The sequence below is a fragment of the Kwoniella botswanensis genome, chromosome 1, assembly GCF_036426115.1.
Source record: "Kwoniella botswanensis chromosome 1, complete sequence".
Lineage (NCBI taxonomy): Eukaryota > Fungi > Basidiomycota > Tremellomycetes > Tremellales > Cryptococcaceae > Kwoniella > Kwoniella botswanensis.
Genome location: NC_088599.1, coordinates 9494349 through 9517240, shown reverse-complemented (window position 1 = coordinate 9517240; position 22892 = coordinate 9494349). Strand labels below are relative to the sequence as shown.

Sequence of the window (22892 nt, the reverse complement as noted above, 5' to 3'; positions counted from 1 at the left end):
AAGTGAATATGGACTTTCGATTATGGGAAGAGAGAAGGAAGGGAGAATCGTGTGCGAGACGTTCCGTTCCGATGGATTCACTGCGAGTTGTATGAAGCTTATAATGTGAGCGGCAAGAGTAGTACAAACGAATACTGTAATTAATCGATAGCCAAACAGGAGGGAGAACGAAAACTTGGAAAGTATATCCTTGGACCAATATCTTATATCCTCATGTCGAGTCCAAAGAGTAAGAGGAATGTCAAGTTTCGATCACTGAATATAGACTAAGTCTAGACCATTACCATTACCATTACCATCACCATCACCCATGATGGTCGACCATAACGTACAAACGTACAACAGTTTATCCATTACCACGTCACAGTCGGTATGCTCTGTACAGAGGGTACCGCAATGTGTCGACTTAACGATGGATTGATTGACTATGCTCAAACACCGCGTACATGTAAGAGTCGGAATCAAAATACATGCTGCTCAAAGTTCGATTTGACGATCACGGGCACAGATCGGTTCAGGAAAGGAAAAAAAAAACAAGGTTCAGATCCAATCACAAAAGTGGCTGCTGAATTTACGTTATGTCGATCAATTCACCTGGGCTACGATGTTGGTGACGGTTGGAAGGTGGTCCTAACAAGCTAAGCCACTTACTTGTTTCTGCGGTATCGGATTGTGCTGAATTTGTACGGTCATACTGCACTGCGCTGCACAAACCTCGTCACTTCCCACAACGGTCGATCCTTCTTTTCTCTCTTCCTCTCCCTTCCTTCTCAATATATCGAGTTATAGTCACAGCATCCATCCGTATTCTTTACACAACCGACCTCTCGCCTGTCGATCGTTTATTCAAACTTACTATAAGTTACAATCATCTCTCGTACTTTTTACGTTTTTTACGTTCATGGCTGGAAAGATCTGGTTGAACGTATGATATAGGAATCCATAGATAAGATCCGCATTTTACGGGTGAAATGAAGGCGTATTCAACGTATCTCTCCAACAACATGTCGCTTGGAGGAAAAAGCCTTGTCGATTCAGCACGTGCACAACCTGAACTGACATATAGTCATTCCACTAATTCATACAGCTAACCTATTTCGAGTCAGAACATGATCAAATCGTATCAAAGGATGGAAGAGGAAAGGAAAGGAAACATATTAAAGCTATATATGAAGACTAAATTAAGTTTGTCGGAAGAGCAACACACTGATCATTCAAGAGAACTCTTTTACCCGATATCTCCAGTCATGTTGAAATTTGACAGGAGACAAGCCGAAAGCCAAGGAGGTAATTTCGGAAGGTCTTACTTGGACAATAAAGGATGAAAGATGATAGGATAGGTGAAGAAAATAGGATATTATATTATACTTGATTTGATTTTTTAGCGATATCACTTTTGAAAAGGGGTTATCATTGTCTTGATCCCTGTAAAGATCGCCACACCCACAAAGTCCCACTCCACTCTCTCTACTATCAGACCACTATTCGAAATCGTTTATTGCGAGTTTCAGCTAACTTTTAACGATAAACTTCAGTCCATATCCACATCACTCTGTCTTCTCGTCCTCACACCATCGCCGTCCACCTCTTCATCTTCATCATCGTACTCATCATCGTCATCCTCTTCATCATCATCTTCATCGTCTACTGCATTCTCTGAATCACTCTCCGCATCCATCGATTGATCAGCCAACATCGAGTGGGGCTAAGTAAGATCGAAAATTCATAATTAGCAAAAACCTCACTAGATATATCACAGACTGGTAATTTTAGAGCGAAAATTGTAGTATTGTCAACTCACCATCAACGATTCACCAGTATACGTAAAACCTCTAAAGTTCTCCTGTACACTACTCGTCAGTGGACTACCACTAGCTCCGGGAAGAGGTGGTCGTTGAGGTTTGTTAATTGCCACTCCAGAGGGTGCAGCATTGTTCATATGGCTTGCAGAAGATAAAGAACCTCCCGGGCCAAGGTACGAGTGTTTACCAGGTTGAGACTGCGAGATGTTCTCGTTCTCCTCCCAAGGTATGATACCAGCTTCGATCAATGATGAGTTGGTGAATTCGGGATCAAAGTTCGCAACAGATTCGTCAGAGTCAACGATAGGTTTGAAAGGGGGAGTGATCTGTTTCTTATATAATAGATCCCAGTCAATAGATTTGAAGAATGGATGTTCTTTCAATTCCTCGGTACCTCGTCGGGCTCCAAGTCGGTTCTGTGGATTTCGATTGAGTAGCTGATCAAGAGGAGTCCAATGTCAATTCCACATCTTACTATCATGTTCACGTTCACCAAAGAGCTGCACTCACCCCTTTTACGAACTGTTTACCATCGTCATCGATGACATGCTTGGGGAATCGAATTTTTCCGTAGCCTATATATGGGTTATTAGCCGGTCGTTATTTTCATGTTGAGCCGCACAACATAACTCACAAATCAATCGGTACATCTCCTGAGTTTGCTCAGCATAGAAAGGACTCCATCCGCAGCACATCTCGAACAGCAATACACCAAGTGACCAGAAGTCGACGTGTTTACCGTATCCCTTCTCGTCGAGCAACACTTCAGGAGCGAGGTATCTGCATAGGTAGACAGTCCGTTAATTAGGTTTACAGTCCCAAGTCTTTGAGAAGAAATCCAGCTTACTCGGTAGTACCACAGAAGGTGTTTGTGAGTTTATCATCCGATAAATCAGGCTTGGATAAACCAAAGTCGCACAATGCTACATGACCTGTAGCATCGAGTAGAATGTTTTCCGGTTTGAGATCACTACGTTCATATCACAGGAATAGATGTTAGCTTTCCAAACCTTGCCGTATGGGTCCTTATCAAAAGAATGACTTGGGATACGGCAACTCACCGATAAACAATATCATATTTGTGTAAGTGCTCCAAAGCCAAGATCAATTCAGCGATATAGAACCTCGCCCGATCTTCACTGAACCTTCCTTCCTTTTGTAAATGCCAGAACAGCTCTCCACCGCATTTATAATCCGTAACGAAATACAGATCTCGATCGGTCTGGAAAGAGAACTTCAGACCAACAAGGAAAGGACATTCTAAACTTCTTTGTAAGATTTTCCTTTCACCAATCGTATGAGCTACTTCTTTCTTCGCTACAATTTCCTTCTTGGATAATACTTTCATGGCGTATATTCGTCTAGTATCCTTCTTACGAACTTGGAATACCCTTCCAAAAGTTCCTCGGCCAATCAATTTTAGGAACTCGAAATCAGATGGTTTCAATGATAATGATTTCTGTTCGAAGAAAACACCTGGATCAGCACTTCTGAAAGCCATATTATGCCATAGTGTGAGGTAGAATCGTGATTACTCACCCTGACAACCCTATAAGTCATTTGAATCCAAATTTCACCAGTGACATGTTCTTCCCCACGAGTAGCCAATTTGTACCAGTTATCAAGGGTATAACCATCTTGCAATACAGGTTTGATATCTAACATTCCCAAGAACCCTTCTCCTGCTCTACCTTTATCGTACACTGAGACGTGAAGGGCGGATCGATTGGATGTCAAATCGCTTTATTGCACAGCGTAAAAGACTCATCAGCGAGACGGCCCTCAGAAAGGTGTGATCTGATCTGGACTGACAAGAATGGTCAACTCACAAGGTAACTTCCTCTTTCCATATGGGATCACCCGGACCAGGTTTACCTAACCAACTTCCCGCCCCACTCGGTTCTTCTGCTCTGGGAGTCATCGCTCCACTTCCATCTCCATCTCTCCTTGTCTTACTTCTTCCGACTGCATCTGCAAATGCCCTCGAGATTGCTCCTACTCCTAGACCACTCGTGCTTCTCGTCAAATTACCTGGAGCGCCAAGTGGTTGAGGTGTAGATTGTGTGAAGGGTACAGCGGTGTGAGAGGTGGTTTGATGTGGTGGACAAGAAACATATTCGTTTTGTTCAAATTGGATAACGACGTATGGTTGAGGTGGTGATCCATCAGGTTGGTTGGTTACTGCTAGACCCCTTGCGGAAATCACTTTGACATTGAGTGTACCTCTTGGGCCACCGCCTTCTCGATGTTGGGGAGTAGACGTGCCACCACTGCTCGCTGCGGAAGATCCAGCAGCAGCATTCATAGGTTGATCAGTTTCGGGTGGAGCGGGTAAAGAATCAGGTACGTTTGATGAAGAAGAGGGGCTGGTTGAGGGGGTGGAAGAACCATCGTTGAGTTTGCTCATTGCTTTTCTCATTTTGGGTGGTTCGTGTAAACCGAATCCCATACCCGTATTCATCCCTACACTATCACCAACCGTTACGCCGGTTGTCGGTTGACCTGCACCGGGTGTACCTAAAGGTAAAGGCATGAATCCATAGTTTGTCGGTGTTCTTGGTCCTCCGGCAGAATGCGCTGAACTAGGCAAAGCAGTCTGACCGCCCACAGCAGGTGAATTGGGTCTTTTGGATGACGGGTCCAACGATAGACTCGCGGTGGAACGACTCAACCCACTGCCCGGTGTTCCCCCTCCCGCACCTGCGCTGTGGGGCTGGTGGATACTTGGCACCGTAGCTGAGTCGAATGGGTTGGCAGTAGGATGGGCGGAAGCTCTTGGTGTTGCTTGGTCAGCAGGTCCACCAAGTGACGCGAATGATTGGGATGGCGATAATGTAGGTGAAGGAGTTTCACGCCCTGTATGATTATTATTGTGGTTATGTGACGAGGGCCACAGTTGCTATTACGAGACCCAAATTAGCCTTGACGATATTGTATTGTGATGGTTTGAGATGCTAAATGAAGAATATGGTGGCAAGTCAAAGAGCGAAAGACTCACCTTCACACCTTTCAACATGATGCAAGTATGATTTCTGATGTGATTCTGTCCCCAGGTTATGCACTAATATTACACAAGGGGGATGAGAGGGGAGTGATGATGAGGATGAGAGTATGTACTCGTTCGATTGTAAGTCGAGTATGACAGCTGACTTCTTGTTGTGACCTGAACTGAGAACGTTAAAAACGGTTGAAACCGGGATCTGGGGTAGCAAGAACCGAGAGTGGATTTACACGGTGATTACTGATCACTGGTTGCTTTGACTTATCGACTGATCTCAAGGAGGATTGGTATGTCAAGGTCAATCTGGATGGTTGCTGTATGTGATGAGATGTGATATGTATATGTGGTATGATTGGCCAAGCATGGGTGGAGAGTGGTTAGTCTACTCGTCGTATTGATCTCCACTCTTCGAATCTCCCATCTCCAATCCCCCCCTTGCGTCATACATACTACTCATATTAAGTATGAGTATGTGTGCGGTGGGGTCCGATCAAATTCTCACAGTCCCAACATACAAATGAACTCAAAAGCACATATAGCAAAACCACATATATTCGTAGCTCAACATGTCAACATGTATCTTAGCAGACCATACAACGCATTTTGAACGATATATTATCGCATACCAATGAATAACGTTATGAATGATACTTACGAGTACACAGCCCAATTGCGGCAAGAGCAACAGCAATCAATCGTCGATCACAGTGGGTTGTGTCTGGCCGCGGCGATACAACTTATATGCCCTTGATGTGCATTATGTGGCAGTGGCAACCTCACCTCCTTTACTCAAAAGAAGTTTAGAGGCGAATATATATGACAGTCGGGGGAGATTATAAACAAGCAGATCAGGTTATTTCACATGTTGTGAGTTTACTGCATATATACCTACTTTGTAGCTCTGCCAAATAGCTGACAAGTATCAACTCCTCGTGTCGAACGGATAACCATGTCCGGAACCGTAACTCGGATTGGGATTGGCGTAGAACCCTTCCCTGGCTCCATCATAGGGCCCGTGAGGATGCCCATGTCCTTTCTCATGAATATACATAGGTTGAGCCTGATCGGAATGAATGGTTGAGAATAACCCTGGAGGATGAAAGAAACCTGTGGCTTCGAAGGGTGATTCGAGCCTACCGTGTGATGAGAGTTGCTGTGAATAGTCTGAAATGGGGAAGCTTGGTGCATGTCGCCTACTTTGAGTAGGATCTTCAGACGTAGGATGAGCACTGTATATATCTCTTTGACCATATCCTTCCCTAGTGGCGGGTATGAGATTCTGTTTCGCGATAGTAGTACTCAGCGTTGTACCAGAGACTTGCGGTGCTGAATTAGGTACGAACTCTTCTACCTTCGACCATCGAGTTTGAGCTTGAGCTCCGAGGGAAGAGTATTTCGACTCGATCAGGTCATTCCTATCAGTAGATGTTGGAACTAACGCTTCCTCCTCTTTTTGAGTCAACTTATCCAGTTGTCTTCTTTGTTCATCAAGTACTAAGAACAAAGTATGTACCCTAGAATCAGTAACTACTGTGTTACTGAAACATGGCCAGTCATGGAATGCGTATGACCTTCTTACATCGATAATGAGAGTGTGAATAAATGTCTAGCGAACGTCACTTACGAGTCCATATACCTGGTCGGGATCCTCTACTTGCATTCGTCTCTTCCAATTGTACATATTCGTCAATTGCTGGCCGTTTATCGGACATCTCTGATCGTCTCTGTTTGGGTATACAGGACAAAGTTCAGTACGAGTGCAAGATTAGTACGACCAAGGGTTTAAGATATTGATACTTAGGAGGACTCTATCCGAGAGAAGATAACTGGAGTCTGTATGCTTCTACCCAACTCGGAGCACGTCCTCATGTGATTACGTAGGGTCAGAATATACATACACATATCGTGAAACTCTTGAATGGAAGGGCTCAAGAATGGCAGCAAGAAAACACGTCACTAGTTATCTCCTCTTTGCATCATCGTAGATGAAACATTTTCACTTCAACATCTCTGATGCCAGCGGCATAACGGAGCTCTACTCGGCTTGGCGAGGCATCATAACAGCGTTTTAATCAGGATGAGTTGGGAATCTCACCATCGTGTAAGAATAAGATGGCCTGACCCATCACTCTCGCAGGCAAATTCGATTAACGCTGCAAGAATTTGTACATAAAACCTTATTCACCTTCTAAAGTTACACTTGAAATTTACACAATGCATGTTCGCTATTTCAGCTCAACTTTCGAAAGATTGAATGGTAAAGAATGCATAAAACCTGTTTTATTGACTATGGCTTTCCCAGTATGGGAAATAGTTCATCACCTTGACGATACTCTACGGTGCACAGTAAATTATGATTTCCAATCAAGACTTTCATATTTCCGTTTACCTCCACGCTTTCGACCCGAACCAGGAAAACGTGAAGTCCCTCCTATCGAATTTTGACTAGTGGAAGTATGAGCTCTTTGGAGAGACGGGAAGTGTTCGTCCATCTTGTCGTCCCCTCCAGCAGGTTGCTCATGGGTGCCTTCAGTAGACTCAGCTTTAGTTGCCGGAGGGTCCATCGAAGAGCAAGTGGAAGGGGCGGTGAAGCTCCTCGCAGGTGGAGATGGCTGAAACGCCTCATATTGAGTTACACCAGCATCTGTACCTGTACCTGTCGGAGCTTGTTGCACGGGTGTCATTCCTAGCATTCTTCTTAGGGCACTTTCATCGTTGACCCCGGTAGTACCGGAGTATGCGTGAGTAGCTTCACTGGGAGTCTCCCCTTCCTGGGTTTCGGGCATACTCGGAGGATACGTGGACATGCCATTTCGTTGCAGGCGAGAAGTACTCATTAGAGGCGAATGAGGGGGATGGGCATATCGTTCGGCATCTGCCTGGGGATCATGGTACCCTGACGCTGAGTGAAAAGGATCATAAGGATTTTGATGTGGATAGTAGGGATTATTCGGACCTAGTCCAGGAGGGTATTGAGGACGTCCATACGAAGTAGAATGATACTCCGGCTGACCATATCCTGAGCCACTTGCTGTTGGGAATATCCCTCGTTTCCGTATGGATCTCCTTCCTGGTACGTGTGATCAGAATGGAGATAACCTGGATAACCTGGATGACCTTGTTGATTCGACATGATGTATGATATAGATACCGAAAGGTAGCGGTATATTTCAAGACTTTGGTAAAGTGTACGAGACGGGTCATATCCGCAGATGGGGAGGGATAGGTATATATACCCCCAATTAAGGTGTATCTCTGGCATCCTGTCTGGAGTTTAACCGTCCGAATCCTGATGTACCATGCTCCTTTGATTTCTCCTTGACGCATACCGACACTGCCACCAACGTTCAACTTTCGAAGTAAAAAGGTCAACTCGAGCTCAAACATTAGGCTAACTATGCCGTTCTCCACTGTGCTGCGATCTCTTCCAGGATCACTTAGGTAAAAGGAGATGGTCTTGAGACGAACGTGAACAGACAGTATGATTGCCAATAGCTGCAAATTGCAATTGAGATGCGCAGCTTTGAGAATGGGTTAGACATTTCAGTTGCATACGAGATTACCATAATCGCGTCCTCCACCAGCCTACAATCACAGACCGGCGTACAGGATTCCCAAGTCATATGTCCCAAGTATGAAAAGGATAGGCTTTCAGATTCAGAGCCACTTCCTTGAGTTGATGATTCGTGAGTGGCAGACGAGCTCGATGATCCCAGTTTGCCTCAAAGGGTATCATGACCTTTCTCCACATCAGCATAAATATCCACGTCGGTAATTTGGTTTCTTCCATCTGTTGGTATATAGGAAGGAGCCAGCCAGTATGCCGACTGCCAGTTCCCGGTGTTCCGTTTCATGAGTTTGTCAGCATGCCTGTTGTTCGTTGAATTATCCCAGCTGTACTAGTTAAAACTTGAGTTGGATGTCCGTCAATTTTTTCGTATACGCCGAAATGAATGGGGTTTGACGTTGCGTTTCACTGTTTTATATCCGATTTGAACAATCGATGATGGAAAAGTAGCGCAATTATGAGAATGAGCAAAATATCAGTGAGCTTTTTGCACCTTCACTTGCCGCATATATTGACTCGCATCAACGGCATAACGTCATGATATGAAAATGGCTAGCACAAAGGTGATTCCCATTCAAGGACAACCCCACTCCGAGACAGGCTTGGTCCTTTCAGCGCAGGCACGACAAGGCAATGCTTTAGTCTGTAACACCAGACCGGTTTGCTTTGTTATTGTCCAATCCTTTTTCCATATAATGAGGAAGGTAATCACTGCGGTCATCGGCGAAGGGTTTCGACGCAGCACCCACCTACTCTACTTGATTACCCCTATGCTCCCCGGGAAGGTTTCTATCAGATCATATGTCATTGGTATATGCTCTTTCCAAAAAAAAATCCTTTTCAACCGTTTCTTATCATAGTTCCCTGACGACAATGAGGTTACAGGAAAAACAAAAAAGTTATTCAAGTATGAACACGGATGTTCAGATGTTCCAGAAATTGTGTATCGGTCCGTAAAGACACAATACAACGGTAGGATTGTTTTTTGCAATCAGCAATTGCTTCGACTCGGATTTCTCCTCACTGTCAGAAGCTCTAACCCTAGCATAAGGACTGATTGCAAAGCTCGCCACAGCGATGACGACAGATCATGATTGGCGAAGGGAATTTCGGTAGGAAAGCCGGGCTAGTGGCGCACTGGCGATTTAGCACATGGTTGACACGCGACAGTGGGAAGAGGGGTGGTTACGCGTTGATAGAAGTGTCATGGACATGATTGATGTCGAATCCAAAGAATCATTTATTCTGTTTCTCTTGATCCACACATTATCGTCACATAACGGATCAATCACAATGTCAGATAAACAACAGCAACCGACAGAGAAGAAAGAGGAGAACGCCACTGCCGGTCCATCGAATGGTACTGCCACTACGACGGAGAAGAAGACTTTACCTAAGTTGGGTGCTTTGGAGGACGATGATGAGTTTGAGGTGAGTTCAGGTCATATGTGTTTTGGATGTGAACATGAAGAGGTCATAAATGAATGATGGGGAATATTATATGCCGGACATGTTGGAGATCGCACCAAAGATCCTGGAAAATTGATGCTGATACCCTCTCCTTTGGTTCGTATACAGGATTTCCCAGCGACAGGTTAGTATCTACCCCATCTGTTCATGTGCTACCTCCAGACTATCATCATTGTGCACATGTGTCTGTCCAGTGGACTAGTCTATGGTTCGCTGTCAAACTCATATATCTCTTTTCTCCCCCCACACCTACCTTTCCTTGTTTCTCGAACTCATATCAATATCATCGTCGTCGTAACTACCACTCCTCATATGATCTCCTTCTACCATCTTTCAGTTTGTATTGCATTGCCTCCAAACAATCATTTCTTTGTACCCCCGCTTCATGCTTCAGTATTCATATGTTTCTTCACTGACACGTACTGATCTTCCCTATGGTAGATTACGGAGGAAACGTCCTAGACGCTATGAAGAAAGCAGGTGATGGACCAAACGATAATCTATGGGAAGATAATTGGGATGATGATGATGTAGAAGATGATTTCACGAAACAGTTAAGGTGAGTATATACTCTACTTCTATCATGTTTCCCTTGAGACACACTTCGAGGATGCGATACGATCTTTCATTCCACTTGTGTCCCATAAGAACTGTCTTCACCACATCAACCAATATCAAAGCGCACTCCACATATAAAGTAGATTTGGTCATTGACTTATTGATCCTCGATCCGATCGCAGGACCGCAATCCAAGAGAAACAAGGTGTTCCCGATGAAAGTATGAAAGAGTAACCGATCGACTAGTCAGTCACATTACTCACGATTGCAAACAATTGGACGAAAATCAACCGTAGCTGGATATAGGAGATGGATGAAGTATCACAATGAAACTGTAAAGACCAATTTCGATGGAAAGGAAGATGAAGATAACCCGTTCTGAGCATTCATTCATTATATGCATGTGTATAGTAAATGTCCATATCCATACTATCAATTATACGGAATATATTTCTCATACTGTGATCTACTAAACTCCAATCTCACTTATACAAAAACCCAATAATCTATTCTAATCGCTTTTTACCACCGTTAGACCGACAATATGACGATAAATCACTTCACTTCACTTGCATCTCATTTCCTACCCAACCTCTTCTTATAATCTTCGATCTCCTTCCTCGCCTCTTCTTCATCCTTCTTATCCTGTTCCTCCTCCCTCCTTCTCTGTACGTCATCATCTTCATGTGATTCTTCGAATCGTCCAGAATTCAATTTCTCTCTCATCATCTCCATCAAACTGACTTTCCCACCACCTTGTTCCTGAGGTTTATTCATGGATATCACAGGGTTTTTCTCCAATCTGTCGAATAAAACAAACAACCTTTCGGCCTCACGTTCTTTCTCTTCTTCCGTCATTTCATCGACTTCCTTACTATATTCATTCGACAAAGAAGTTATAGGATTACGTTCGGAGGTGGAAGAAGATGGTATGGTATGATGTTTCGGTACGGTAGGTGTAGCAGGCTGTATGTTAATTGAAGTAGATGATTTTGGAGGTTGCGATTGCGGTTCATCATCAGCTTGAGCGTGAGATTCGGGATTTGGTATTTCCTCGATCTTCGCTGGAGGAGGTCCCGATAGACCTTTTTGGAATAACAATCCGGCGGCATTACCGTATCCTATCTCGACGCATAGGTCTGCAGCTATTTCAGATTTTCAGCATCAGCACCTTAATAGCACATGGCTCGACGAGATCTCAAGAATCGTCATTTTGAGAAGTCGATAGTGAAAGATCCACTCACCATCACCTTTGCATATGGTCCACATCAATTCTCCAGCAGTATTCTTACACTGAGTATGTCCCGCACATCCCATCAACCTTAGTAGATTCCCTAATGTACCCTTCCGGCTTTCCAATGGTCCAGCTTCAGGTGATCGATCACTACCATACAGCGTCATAGGAGCGAATCATTAGCTTCAACTTGCAATAGGATGGTCACTACACTTACAGAGTAGAAGGTAATAGTGTTTCTCTCAAGATAACCCTGATGGGCTCACTACCCGCTGCTGCCCTAGTCAGGAGTAACAACAGAGGAGGTAGCACTTCGTCCGGTACCAGACCATGTGGAAGGGTATCATCAGGCTTCTTAGGCCATGGTAAGTAGGTATCGAAGAAATGATCCAAGATTTTCAGCAACCTCGTAGGCAGTGCTGAAGGGTCCTGAGTACTTGGAGAAAGAACAGTAGGTCTATACGTAGTTGTAGATCCACTACTTCGTCTAGAAGAAGATGGTGAAGGTGTTTTACGGTGATTGGGCGGTATGAGTGATTCTCCTGTCAAAGAAGAGGAAGAAGAAGATTTCTTATTGTGGTTTTGGCTCGTTGACATATTGGATAATTTGGATAATAAGTTTTTCATCGATGATGTAGGGGAAGCGTTAGATATCGGCGGTGACGGAGGCGCAGAAGGTACTGAATGCCAGGTAGGTAGAAGACGAGTGAGGAATGGGATAGAGAGAAGAACATGGATAGCGTGCGATAAGGGGGGTGAGAGATCGATAAATGGGACGTTGTGAAAGTGACACAGTATTGGGTAAAGCAACCTGCAATGTGTTATGCCTGTCAGCTATACGTTTTGCAGGTCTTATGTGAAGGTAAACAACTTACGGATCGAATATTTCACTCCACTGTTCAATTTCTGCTGATGAATTACCTATACTCTCACTCGTGTAAGGGTAGAAACGGATGATGTTATTCGTCATTTTCAGTAATTCTCCCAGAGCCATATGATTCGCGGGAGTTGACTGAAGATTGGTGAAATGCTGAGGATTGGGAAAAATCGATGGTGATCAGCTAGATTACTTGAAACCCTTCGTGTGGTGTAGACTGAGACTCACCCCAACTAGAGAATCTACTATGTCTTCTGTGTCCACCATGACTCCAACCGCTCTTGGTCTTTCAATCGTCACCAGAAATCCTAACCTACCTAATAAGAATAGTCTTTCCAAATTATCTTCTTCCTTTTCATACACCACTTCCTCCCCATCGATATCTTTACCGGCAAAGGCTCTGGCAATTGCTTTCGCTCCTCCTGAAGAGGCCATAACGTGCCTTCCCTCTTCATATAGTACGAGAAGATTGGCAAGTACCTTGAGGGTTTCTCTAGCTGGGACTGAGAAAGGTGTGGGTGGGGGTCGTGTAGGGGAAAAGGTAGATGGGAATGGTAAACCAGAGTGATGAAGGAGGATAGAGAAGTTCTCATTGGACAAGAGCGTCTCGGATCCTACGGGATTACGTCCAAGAGATTTTATAGCTGTCAAAGCTAGTATATATACTGTTGAAGAGATTGAATCAGTTTATCAAGGCCATATACCGTGTGTTGTATGATCGACCTACCATCCTGTGGCCATAAAGTCCAGGCAGCATCATCTCTATCACTCAGATCATCCAGTATAGCTTCTAGATACAATGACCGTTCAATCGGATGTATTTGGGTCGGCAAAGCTGAGAATCGTCATCAGCTACAAGGTCGATGACCTGTTGTGTCGTTGAATGGGCTCACCATTGATAACCACATTCAATTCCTTTCTAACCGCATCCAGCTTTTCTCCCCTTTCCTCTATCGATGTATAGCTCGAGGCTAAGAGAGGTCGAGAACTGGACATATTTCCTGCTGTTCTCTTCGATGTGATATACCCGCTGGTTCGTATTAGGAGGATGTGGTAGGTGATATCACTCGATAGATGATGTCCTTATCCCTGTAGTTGTTGCCGATTCCTATTTCTATATCACGAATCGATCGGGAAAGGTAAGGAGAAGGAGAAGGAAAGGGATGATATGTGTGTAAAGGACAGTTATAAGAGTACTATCGTCCTTTACTCTTTTTCACCAAACTCGACGATCGAGGTGGGGATCTATCTCAGTCGATACCACTCGCTGATGTACCAATGATGTTGAGAGTGGGGGAGAGGGGGCAAAAGACGGTGTTGATGCGATGCTGATACATGTTATATGTATAAAATGAAACCATACTAACCATCTTCGTTAGAATAACACACGAAAACACGAAACACGGGGTCCACCCAAAAGTGGAGGAACAAATCTATTGTTGTGCATGGGGCTCCGATCATCCTCAAAGTGAGTGCCACGTTTGGAAAGATATCATTCAAGAGAGGAAGAATAGATTAGCATTGTTACATGCTTACATGCACGGAAAGGTTGTCTGGTGATCTGTGGACAAGCCGCTGAGGATTCAGTCATTGCATGTCTTTTTAATATGGAGAGAGACGGCGCATTAAGACATGATGGGAGAAAAGCAGAATAGACACCCGCTAGCACTTGTTTACGTTGGTCTAGGAAAGGGCAATCCATTGGTGCTCTTTGAAGTGTGGCTCGGATGAGTCGTCAGTCAAATACAGGTTGTGGAGTGCTTCATGAGCTTGTAATTATCTCTTGATTGAATCTCCTGCCCATAAGACTAGGGGATACTAAACGATTCAAAACTGTAACGCCACCACTGGGAAATTGGCTAGTGACTGAACGTGATTGAAATACCAGCTTCTCAATGGGTCTGAGGTCAATGACCAGATCCGCCATCACGGCGTAGGCTATCCAGATGTATTATCATCATCGAGAGACTTATGGCTCCTGCAACATGATAGACGATGGCAAACACTGGATGTGTGCTATATCCGTTAACTTACAGCCTCTACACTGTAGTTCGTAATGATCTTGTAAGTTGCATGTTGTTACTGTAAGGGTTACATATCACATTTATTGTCCAAAAGGGACACCTGACCATATCCCTTGGTCAGTGACGATACGACCCTCAATCCCTTTGCCTGTAAACCCAATGAGGGCACAGCTTCAAGGCTGAGAAAAGCGGGAATCGAGCATTGGTTCTCTGTAGACGATTGCAAGTATCCCTGTCAAGTGAATACCTTGACCCATTGACATCAAGTTGACAGTCAAAGACGCTGGGTTCTAACGGTTGCGACACGCTTGGTACCGTCGGCGGAGTGAGCTATACAACATCTCGGTATGTCAAGATGCGATCAACGTGTACATGCCAGTCTCCTATTGTCTGTCTCACCTGTCACATAATGTATGACTTGGCTCAAAAAAACGTCCTGGACACCGTTGTTCGACTGCTAGTATCTAAAAAGCTCCGATCGTGATCCACCGGATTGGACATAATACCAGTTAGTATGCTGGTACTGTATAATATACACGTCCTTTACATCACCGTTCGCTATATCTTTCAAATGCCAAGTACACTCTGATATACAAGCATTGCAACTGCAGGACTTGATGCAGTCTCACAGAAGAAACAGCAGAAAGTCCAAATACGATACCCCCAATCTTCTCTTCCTTGACAGTTGCCATTCTATACGGGTCACCCAAGGTTCTGGGTTCCTTTGCACACGCCTCACAGAGAAGCCACAAACATACCAAAGCGTTTCTCCTTGATACAGTATTACATGTTGCTCGGACCACCTTTTCACTGCCCTTGTATTCTTCCAAGACATCGATCCAAAAGAGGGTTTCCTTTGAATTCCTAAAATTCTGCTTGAGTAAAAGGCATTTACGCGGACCTAAATTCCGCATCGAGATGCTTATCTTAGCCTATTCAGCATGAAAACCTATCAAATCATCTTTCGACGATTACCAGTAGTCTTTCATACTGTATCGGCCGAAATGAAGATTACACAGTTAACGGACATGTGGGATGGATTCCGGAATACTTCCGGATCTTGGTCCAGCGAAAGATAAGACCTGAGTTAGATATGTCGGAATGGGATGAATTCTCTACCGGCGGCGGCGCTTGTGTATCTGACTGGTCTCTTCTCTTTGAAACCTGGTACGGTCCGAAGGTACCGTTGCATTCGACAAGTGTGGCCCAAGCAACCCTCGAATGTGTTAGAACTTAGAACGTCGTTTATTTATTCTTGGCTACAATTCAATCAATCTGAAGTATCCCTTTAACCTGAACAGGGACCACGATTCAACAAAGGGTTGTTTTGTTTATCGTCCGTAATCGAAAATAGCCTCAAGAATCTATTTATGCCACCTCATCCTGATTGAAATGCCACATCATGTGCATCGGGAATTTCGAGAATTCTGAGAATTTTAGGTACTAGTTGATGTGGCATTTATCTCCCAGCATCCACGATCAGATCATCAGATGACTTCGCTTTACTCTTCTCGGAGTAGATCTGGGTGGGAGTGGGAAAGAATTCAAAAACCGCTCCAAGGAATGATGTGATGTACGACTGCAAGTATGTACGTCTTGGCGATCTCCACTTAGGTACGACCCAAAATCAAAAACTCTGAAGCTTCCTTGAGGTTTGGACCTTTATCTCGGAGAGGGGCTTCTCTAAGGTACCACTCTCACCGCATCACATCACATCTTTAAACGGAGATTGAGAGGCTCTGAGTAATACTCGTCGTGGCTCCAAGGCCGTTTCATGGGGCAAATTGAGCACTCATGGGGGTTTGGTAATTGAGGTAAGAGCATTCATGGAGTAAGCGAGGAGTAACACGCACGGACTTGTCAACCGCCAAGAAATGCAATCTACCAATTTTCGTTATTTGAACGGTAACTTACAGGCAATGGCGCTTTGGTGAAAATTCGAAAATTCTCATCCTAGCTTGGCCATGCGTCGAAATGCTATCGCAGATTTTAGCGAGATCCATCATGCATCATCGGAATTAGGCGATAACGACCAGGCCAAAACAAACATTCCAAATTCCGAAAGGAAGCAAGGAAGGAAGTAAGGATACTAACTGCGTACCCAGGAAACAGAAAACCTGATGACGGGAAGGTAAATGACAGGGATGTGATAAGAAATCCTGAAAATCGAAACCGGAAGTCCCGGATGAATATAAGGATAACATGGATTAGGATGGATTCTAATCGTGCATGTTTGGGAATGCACCAAGCTAAGAAGTCGAGCACGACAGATGGTCAAGACAGTTGTTGTCAATGCGGTAAGGTGATCCTTGAGAGACGTCTCGGTGATGGTTTTTCCTTGATTCGGTCTCGGTTTCGGTGATCAGCTGAATTGGAAACTGGAATTGTCAAATTATGGTTATGACAGCAGTGGCTTTTTCGCACAAGACCGAACTTATACTACCGGCCGCGGGCGGATAACTAGATGCATGCATCTGCTTATGTAGATCTTGCCATTGTCATCTCGTAGCAAGTTGCAAATCTGTTAGTCTGGCGAAGATGAAGGCGTGGACGTCAACGCTGGTAAAATGTGGCCGAGGGAACCAACTCCGCGCGAACAAATGTACGGAAGCTATCTATACCACTGTTCCGCTATAGTATGTGCACTAAAATGGTCCCTAGTGCTTGCCAAGAGTGACCGGCGGTGCATCGTCTTTTCTCGAGCATGGGATTATCACTACCACGACAAATGTTTCCAATTTGGTTCGATACCGAAGCTGCATATATCCACACTACATGCATCATCATATGGAGCCACAAGCTCAAGCGTTTAAAAGGCCAGACGGTGACCGAAGTAAGAAGGTCATGCATCGCAAGCTGATGCCGTCATGACCACGCGGGTGGGTTATTTCAATTTGGTGCCTCTGCTAAGCGGGAACGAAATAAACAATAAACGCAAACAAACACACATCCCCTTGAATGGCTTGTATCGGTATCACTTCAGCCATGAAAATTGTCAGAAAACTCACGACCTCCATATAGCAGATTTCGACCATACGAAATTCTTGCAACAAAGATGAGATGAATCATCTCCAACCGATGTGATGCCTTACGCATGCTTTCGTTACCGAGAAATGATAAAGCACCTTTGGACGTACTGCCTTGTTGACACGATGAGCGATATAAGCTGAACTCGGACTTTAGCATCCTAGTCTGACGTAGTTTAATCCCTGAAATCGGATTACTCAAGCCAACTCCCAGTTCGTCTCTTTCCCCCTTGCCCCATGCATCCATATTATCTGTTTCAGACACATCCGTTCACGCACCAAGCAATTTACCGCAGAGTGATTTTCTACTTTTAGCTAAACTCTTTGGCTGCTGACCCCCTGGACCCTTAACCTCCCTTTTCTCAACCACCCTGGCCTGATCTTGATGCCGTCCTTCCCTCAGATTTCCGCGGCCATGGTTGTTTTTTTAGGCCATGAGCGAATGAGCAAATTCGTATGCATCCAATCAGATTGATAATTACATGCCCGATTACGGCCACTCTCATGTAAACCCCCTAAGGGCAGACGAAGACCTTTTCTTGTGATGGGATTTGCCAATCCAAATAATCAAATCGAAATCAAATGAACCCCATCCCCCTCATTTTTTTTTCCTTTCCACTGGATGAATTGATTTGATTAGTATCATCACTGTAACAACATAGGTATCATCACCGTAGCTCTGGTCTAGTTTTAGTAATCTGACCAAACAACCTAACCAGGTAGGTTACCACATTACCACATTAAAACCCGTATCTTAACTACCAACTCCCCCCCTTTCTTTTTTTTTTCTTTCTCTTTCTTTCTCTTCTCTTTCCATCTATCTTCTCCTTTCTTCCTCCTACTCCGATACATATATATAAACCCACAGATATAATCTTTTCTTCATCCTCCCCCCCTTTCGTACACACAACCTATTTTCATCTTTATATCTTTTTGACATAACCAATCAAATAGATAATCTTTATCACCCCCTTCGAAATCACAAAAGAAGTGATCGCATACTGTAGAAGGATCAATTCTGATTTAAACCTCCTCTTACAACCCCCTCTTATATCAGAAACTGAAAAAAATCCTCTTGATCTAGCTTCTTGGCAAAGCGAAGTTTTTCGTTGAAACCAGCCAGCCCAAATCGAACAGCCCACCCGAAAACAACTAAACACACATAGTTGGGGCCAGTTCACTTCTTATACCTCTCTTACATATTTCATTACACCTTTTGTCCCCTCCTGATCGCTCATCCAAATAAACCCCCATACACCCACCCAATATGTCCACAAACGAGAAAGTTGGACATACCGAGGAGGCTCCTGTCAAGTAAGCATCATCCCTTGCTACACCTTCCATCAGCGCGCATGCAAAGCAGCTGACATGTCTTCTGTCTCTGCTTTATTAGGGAGTCGTCCATCGAGAACAAAGTTGCCGGTGATGCACCAGGTAAGTGTGGAGCTGATTCCGTTCTTCACCCTGAATCGACGTTCACACGTGCAAACACAATACAAGCACAAAATCCGCTGACCTATACATCCATCATGTAGCCCTTGACGAAGCTCCCGAAAAGAAGAAGCGAGAGTACAAGGAAATGGAACACGAGGCCCATGGTGATCTCCACGCCAAGGTTGACATGAACACTGTGAGTGGATCTGACTAGGTTGACCAGCCACTTTTCCTTTGTCTCCCCGCTTTGTGTTGGTTCTTCCGCTGATGAACATGCATTTCAGATCCAATTCACTGCTACTGATCTTTATGACAAAGACAAGGTCGACATCGAACACGTTGTCATGGAGGAAGTCTTCCAACTTCTCCAATGTGACGAAGGTGGTCTTACCGAAGCTGAGGCTACCGACCGTATCGGTATCTTCGGTCCTAACAAACTTGAAGAGAAGAAGGAGAAGTGAGTGCAGCATTGATATACATCATTGCGATACTAAAGCTGACAACCCCTGCAGCGTTTTCCTCCAATTCCTTTCCTTCATGTGGAACCCCCTCTCATGGGTCATGGAAGGTGCTGCCCTTGTCGCTATCGCTCTTTCCAACGGTGAAGGTGAACCCCCCGATTGGCAAGATTTCGTCGGTATCGTTCTCTTGCTCTTGATCAACTCTACTATCGGTTTCGTTGAAGAGAGAAATGCTGGTAACGCTGTCAAGGCTCTTATGGACTCCCTCGCCCCCAAGGCTAAAGTGAAGCGAGATGGCAAATGGAGAGATATCGAATCTGCCGACTTGGTTCCAGGTGATATTATCGCCTTCAAGCACGGTGATGTCTGTCCTGCTGATTGTCGTCTCACTGAAGCCATTGATGTATCGTGAGTGCATAATTCACGCTTTCACTCCCTTTGCTATCATCGCTGATTTTGCTCGCTTCTCAGTATGGATCAAGCCGCTCTTACCGGTGAATCTCTTCCTGTCTCCAAGAAACTCGGTGACGAGTGTTTCTCCGGTTCCACCTGTAAACAAGGTGAAGTCGAGGCTGTCGTTATCTCCACCGGTCCCAACACCTTCTTCGGTCGTGCCGCTACCCTTGTCGGTCAAGATAATGACCAGGTCGGCCACTTGCAAATGGTTTTGGCTCGAATCGGTTCTTTCTGTCTCGTTTCCATTGGTATCTTCGTTGTCCTCGAAATCGTTATCCTTTACCCTCGATTCCACTACACCTACCGAAGAGGTCTTAACAACATCCTTGTATTGCTCATTGGTGGTATTCCCATTGCTATGCCTACTGTATTGTCCGTTACCCTCGCTGTCGGTGCCCAACAGCTTGCCAAACACAAGGCTATCGTTACCCGAATCACTGCCATCGAAGAACTTGCTGGTGTAACCATCCTCTGTTCCGACAAGACCGGTACCCTCACCACCAACAAGCTTACCATTGACAAGGAGAACGTCAAGTGTTACTCTCAATGGGACGTCGAAGGTGTCTGTCTCCTCGCTGCCTACGCTTCTCGAACTGAAAACCAAGATGCTATCGATGGTTGTGTCGTTGGTACCCTCCCCGACCCCAAACAAGCCAGAGAAGGTATCGATCTCCTTGACTTCAAGCCCTTCAACCCTGTCGACAAGAGAACCGAAATTACCTACCGAGACAACCGAGACGGTGGTAAGCTCAAGAGAGCCACCAAGGGTATGACTGGTATCATCATAGAACTCTGTTCCCGAAACAAGACCTCCGAACTTGAAGATCAACTCGAAGCTGATGTCGAAGAATTCGCCCGACGAGGTCTCCGAGCTCTTGCTGTCGCTTACGAAGATGTTGTTGGTGATGCCGCTGATGGACAAGGAACCGGTTTCGAACTTGCTGGTCTTCTTTCTATCTTCGACCCTCCTAGATCCGACACCAAACAAACTATCGATGATGCTATGGCCCTCGGTGTTAAAGTCAAGATGGTTACTGGTGATCAACTCGCTATTGCCAAGGAGACTGGTCGACGACTTGGTCTTGGTGACCACATGTACCCCGCTAAAGTGCTAAAGGATGGACCTGAAGCTGGTGGTAAACACGCCAACCTCGATGAAATGATCATGGATGCCGATGGTTTCGCTGGTGTCTTCCCCGAACACAAATTCGAGATTGTCAAGAGAATCCAAGCACTCGGTCACTTGTGTGCTATGACTGGTGATGGTGCCAACGATGCTCCTGCCCTTTCAAGAGCCAACGTCGGTATTGCTGTCGAAGGTGCTACCGATGCTGCTCGAGGTGCTGCCGATATTGTGCTTACCGAACCCGGTCTTTCTACCATCGTCCACGCCATCTACGGTTCTCGAGTCATCTTCCAGAGAATGAGAAACTATGCCATCTATGCTTGTGCCGTTACCATCCGTATCGTCGTCTGTTTCGCTATCATGGCTTTCATCTGGCAATTCGATTTCCCATCTTTCATGGTTCTTATCATTGCCGTTCTTAACGATGGTACCATTATGACCCTCTCCCTTGATCGAGTACTTCCATCCACCACCCCAGACTCTTGGGATCTTGCCGAAGTATTCGCCTACGGTATCGGTTACGGTTTCTACCTCTCTGCTTCCACCATCGCTCTCTACGCCACCATGCACTCCACCAACTTCTTCGAAGACAAATTCGGTGTCAACCCCATCAAGGCTACCAACGATCCCCAGGGTCACATGGTCATCTACCTCCAAGTTGCCATCATCTCTCAAGCTCTTATCTTCGTCACTCGATCTCACGGACCTTCATGGACTGAACGACCTTCGGTTGCCCTTATGCTTGCTTTCTGTCTCGCTCAATTGATCTCTTCCATCATTGCCGCCTTCGGTGATTGGGGTTTCACCAACGTTCACTCCATCTCTGGTGGTTGGATCGGTATCGTTTGGGTATGGAACATTGTTTGGTACTTCCCTCTCGATGCCGTCAAGTTCTTCATGAAGAAGACCATCATCGCTGCTCTCCAAAGACGAAAGGCCAGAAAGGCTGCCATTGCCACTGTTGACGAGAACGGTGAGAGACTTCAACGAACTGCCTCAAGACACGAATCTTTGTACTCGAACCGAACCTCTTTCTTATCCCGAGCTGCCAACAGACTCAGAGGTGGTGCCAAGATCTCCATGTCTCAAAACGAGCTTCAACGATTCTCTTCCATCCAAGCTCAACAATCTGGTGCTGCTCTTACCAGAGCTCACTCTAGACCTGCCGCATAAGCAGTTCAAGTCTAGTTTGACATGCCCAACTCCTGTAGCCAGACTTGCATATTCTTATCCCTCTCCTCTCACACTGTAGCAGTCTAGGTGAATCCCTTGATAACCGAATACCTCGAATACACATCCCTTTACTACGATATACATTAATATAAATTGCATCTTCTCCTACACCCTCAATCCTCGCATTTTATCTTAAACCTTCCCCCCCCCCCACCCCCGGCGCGTATATTCCGAGCTATACCCGTATACTCGTTAATATCTGTTTATTCCTTAATTTCGACATATATATCTATCCTGATATGTATCTTGAACTTCTGTTCTCGTTATCTGTCGTCAGTAGCTTTTTTTCTCTTCTTTTCTCTCGCATAGCAATATATCTATCTATATAAAAAACATTTCGAAATGCAGATTTGATCGGAATAGCTTGGTTTGTGCGGTTGCATGATAGCACGGAGCAAGAATGACTGAGCATGCATGATGAATTGAACAGACGTGAAAGCGTGAGAAAGGAAATGGTGTGGTATGGTATGGTATGTTACTGATGACGTTGTTAGCCGACAAGGGTGATGATGATGTAAGATAACAAGTGTTGTTACACCTGACCCACCATTTCTGATTATCTCTTTCTTATTATTTCGCATTGTACATCTCTCTTCATCTATATTGTACAGTCATCCATCCT

At 44.9% G+C, this 22892-nt stretch overlaps 6 protein-coding genes across 6 annotated transcripts; 2 read left to right on the top strand and 4 right to left on the bottom strand.

Annotated features, from left to right (window-relative positions):
• Positions 1-1531: 1531 nt before the first annotated feature.
• L199_003584 (uncharacterized protein) lies at positions 1532-4818 on the bottom strand (the record flags this gene model as incomplete). The annotated part of the gene is made up of 9 exons (XM_064889314.1): positions 1532-1705; positions 1802-2239; positions 2313-2377; positions 2437-2582; positions 2650-2772; positions 2864-3261; positions 3342-3543; positions 3632-4701; positions 4801-4818. The coding sequence occupies 9 exons, from the start codon at positions 4816-4818 to the stop codon at positions 1532-1534; spliced, it is 2634 nt and encodes an 877-aa protein (XP_064745386.1).
• A 907-nt stretch (positions 4819-5725) lies between these two features.
• On the bottom strand, positions 5726-6515 carry L199_003583 (uncharacterized protein; the record flags this gene model as incomplete). Its single annotated transcript, XM_064889313.1, has 2 exons — positions 5726-6297; positions 6428-6515. 2 exons carry the CDS (start codon positions 6513-6515, stop codon positions 5726-5728), a joined length of 660 nt encoding a protein of 219 aa, XP_064745385.1.
• A 639-nt stretch (positions 6516-7154) lies between these two features.
• L199_003582 (uncharacterized protein) lies at positions 7155-7936 on the bottom strand (the record flags this gene model as incomplete). Its single annotated transcript, XM_064889312.1, has 2 exons — positions 7155-7682; positions 7817-7936. 2 exons carry the CDS (start codon positions 7934-7936, stop codon positions 7155-7157), a joined length of 648 nt encoding a protein of 215 aa, XP_064745384.1.
• Positions 7937-9664: 1728 nt separating this feature from the next.
• Positions 9665-10633, top strand: L199_003581 (uncharacterized protein; the record flags this gene model as incomplete). The annotated part of the gene is made up of 4 exons (XM_064889311.1): positions 9665-9802; positions 9950-9965; positions 10283-10400; positions 10582-10633. 4 exons carry the CDS (start codon positions 9665-9667, stop codon positions 10631-10633), a joined length of 324 nt encoding a protein of 107 aa, XP_064745383.1.
• Positions 10634-10975: 342 nt separating this feature from the next.
• Positions 10976-13506, bottom strand: L199_003580 (uncharacterized protein; the record flags this gene model as incomplete). Its single annotated transcript, XM_064889310.1, has 7 exons — positions 10976-11544; positions 11644-11783; positions 11851-12444; positions 12509-12663; positions 12739-13175; positions 13238-13345; positions 13404-13506. 7 exons carry the CDS (start codon positions 13504-13506, stop codon positions 10976-10978), a joined length of 2106 nt encoding a protein of 701 aa, XP_064745382.1.
• Positions 13507-18827: 5321 nt separating this feature from the next.
• L199_003579 (plasma-membrane proton-efflux P-type ATPase) lies at positions 18828-22210 on the top strand (the record flags this gene model as incomplete). Its single annotated transcript, XM_064889309.1, has 6 exons — positions 18828-18874; positions 18954-18994; positions 19096-19190; positions 19279-19451; positions 19507-19863; positions 19927-22210. 6 exons carry the CDS (start codon positions 18828-18830, stop codon positions 22208-22210), a joined length of 2997 nt encoding a protein of 998 aa, XP_064745381.1.
• Between the last annotated feature and the right edge of the window lie 682 nt (positions 22211-22892).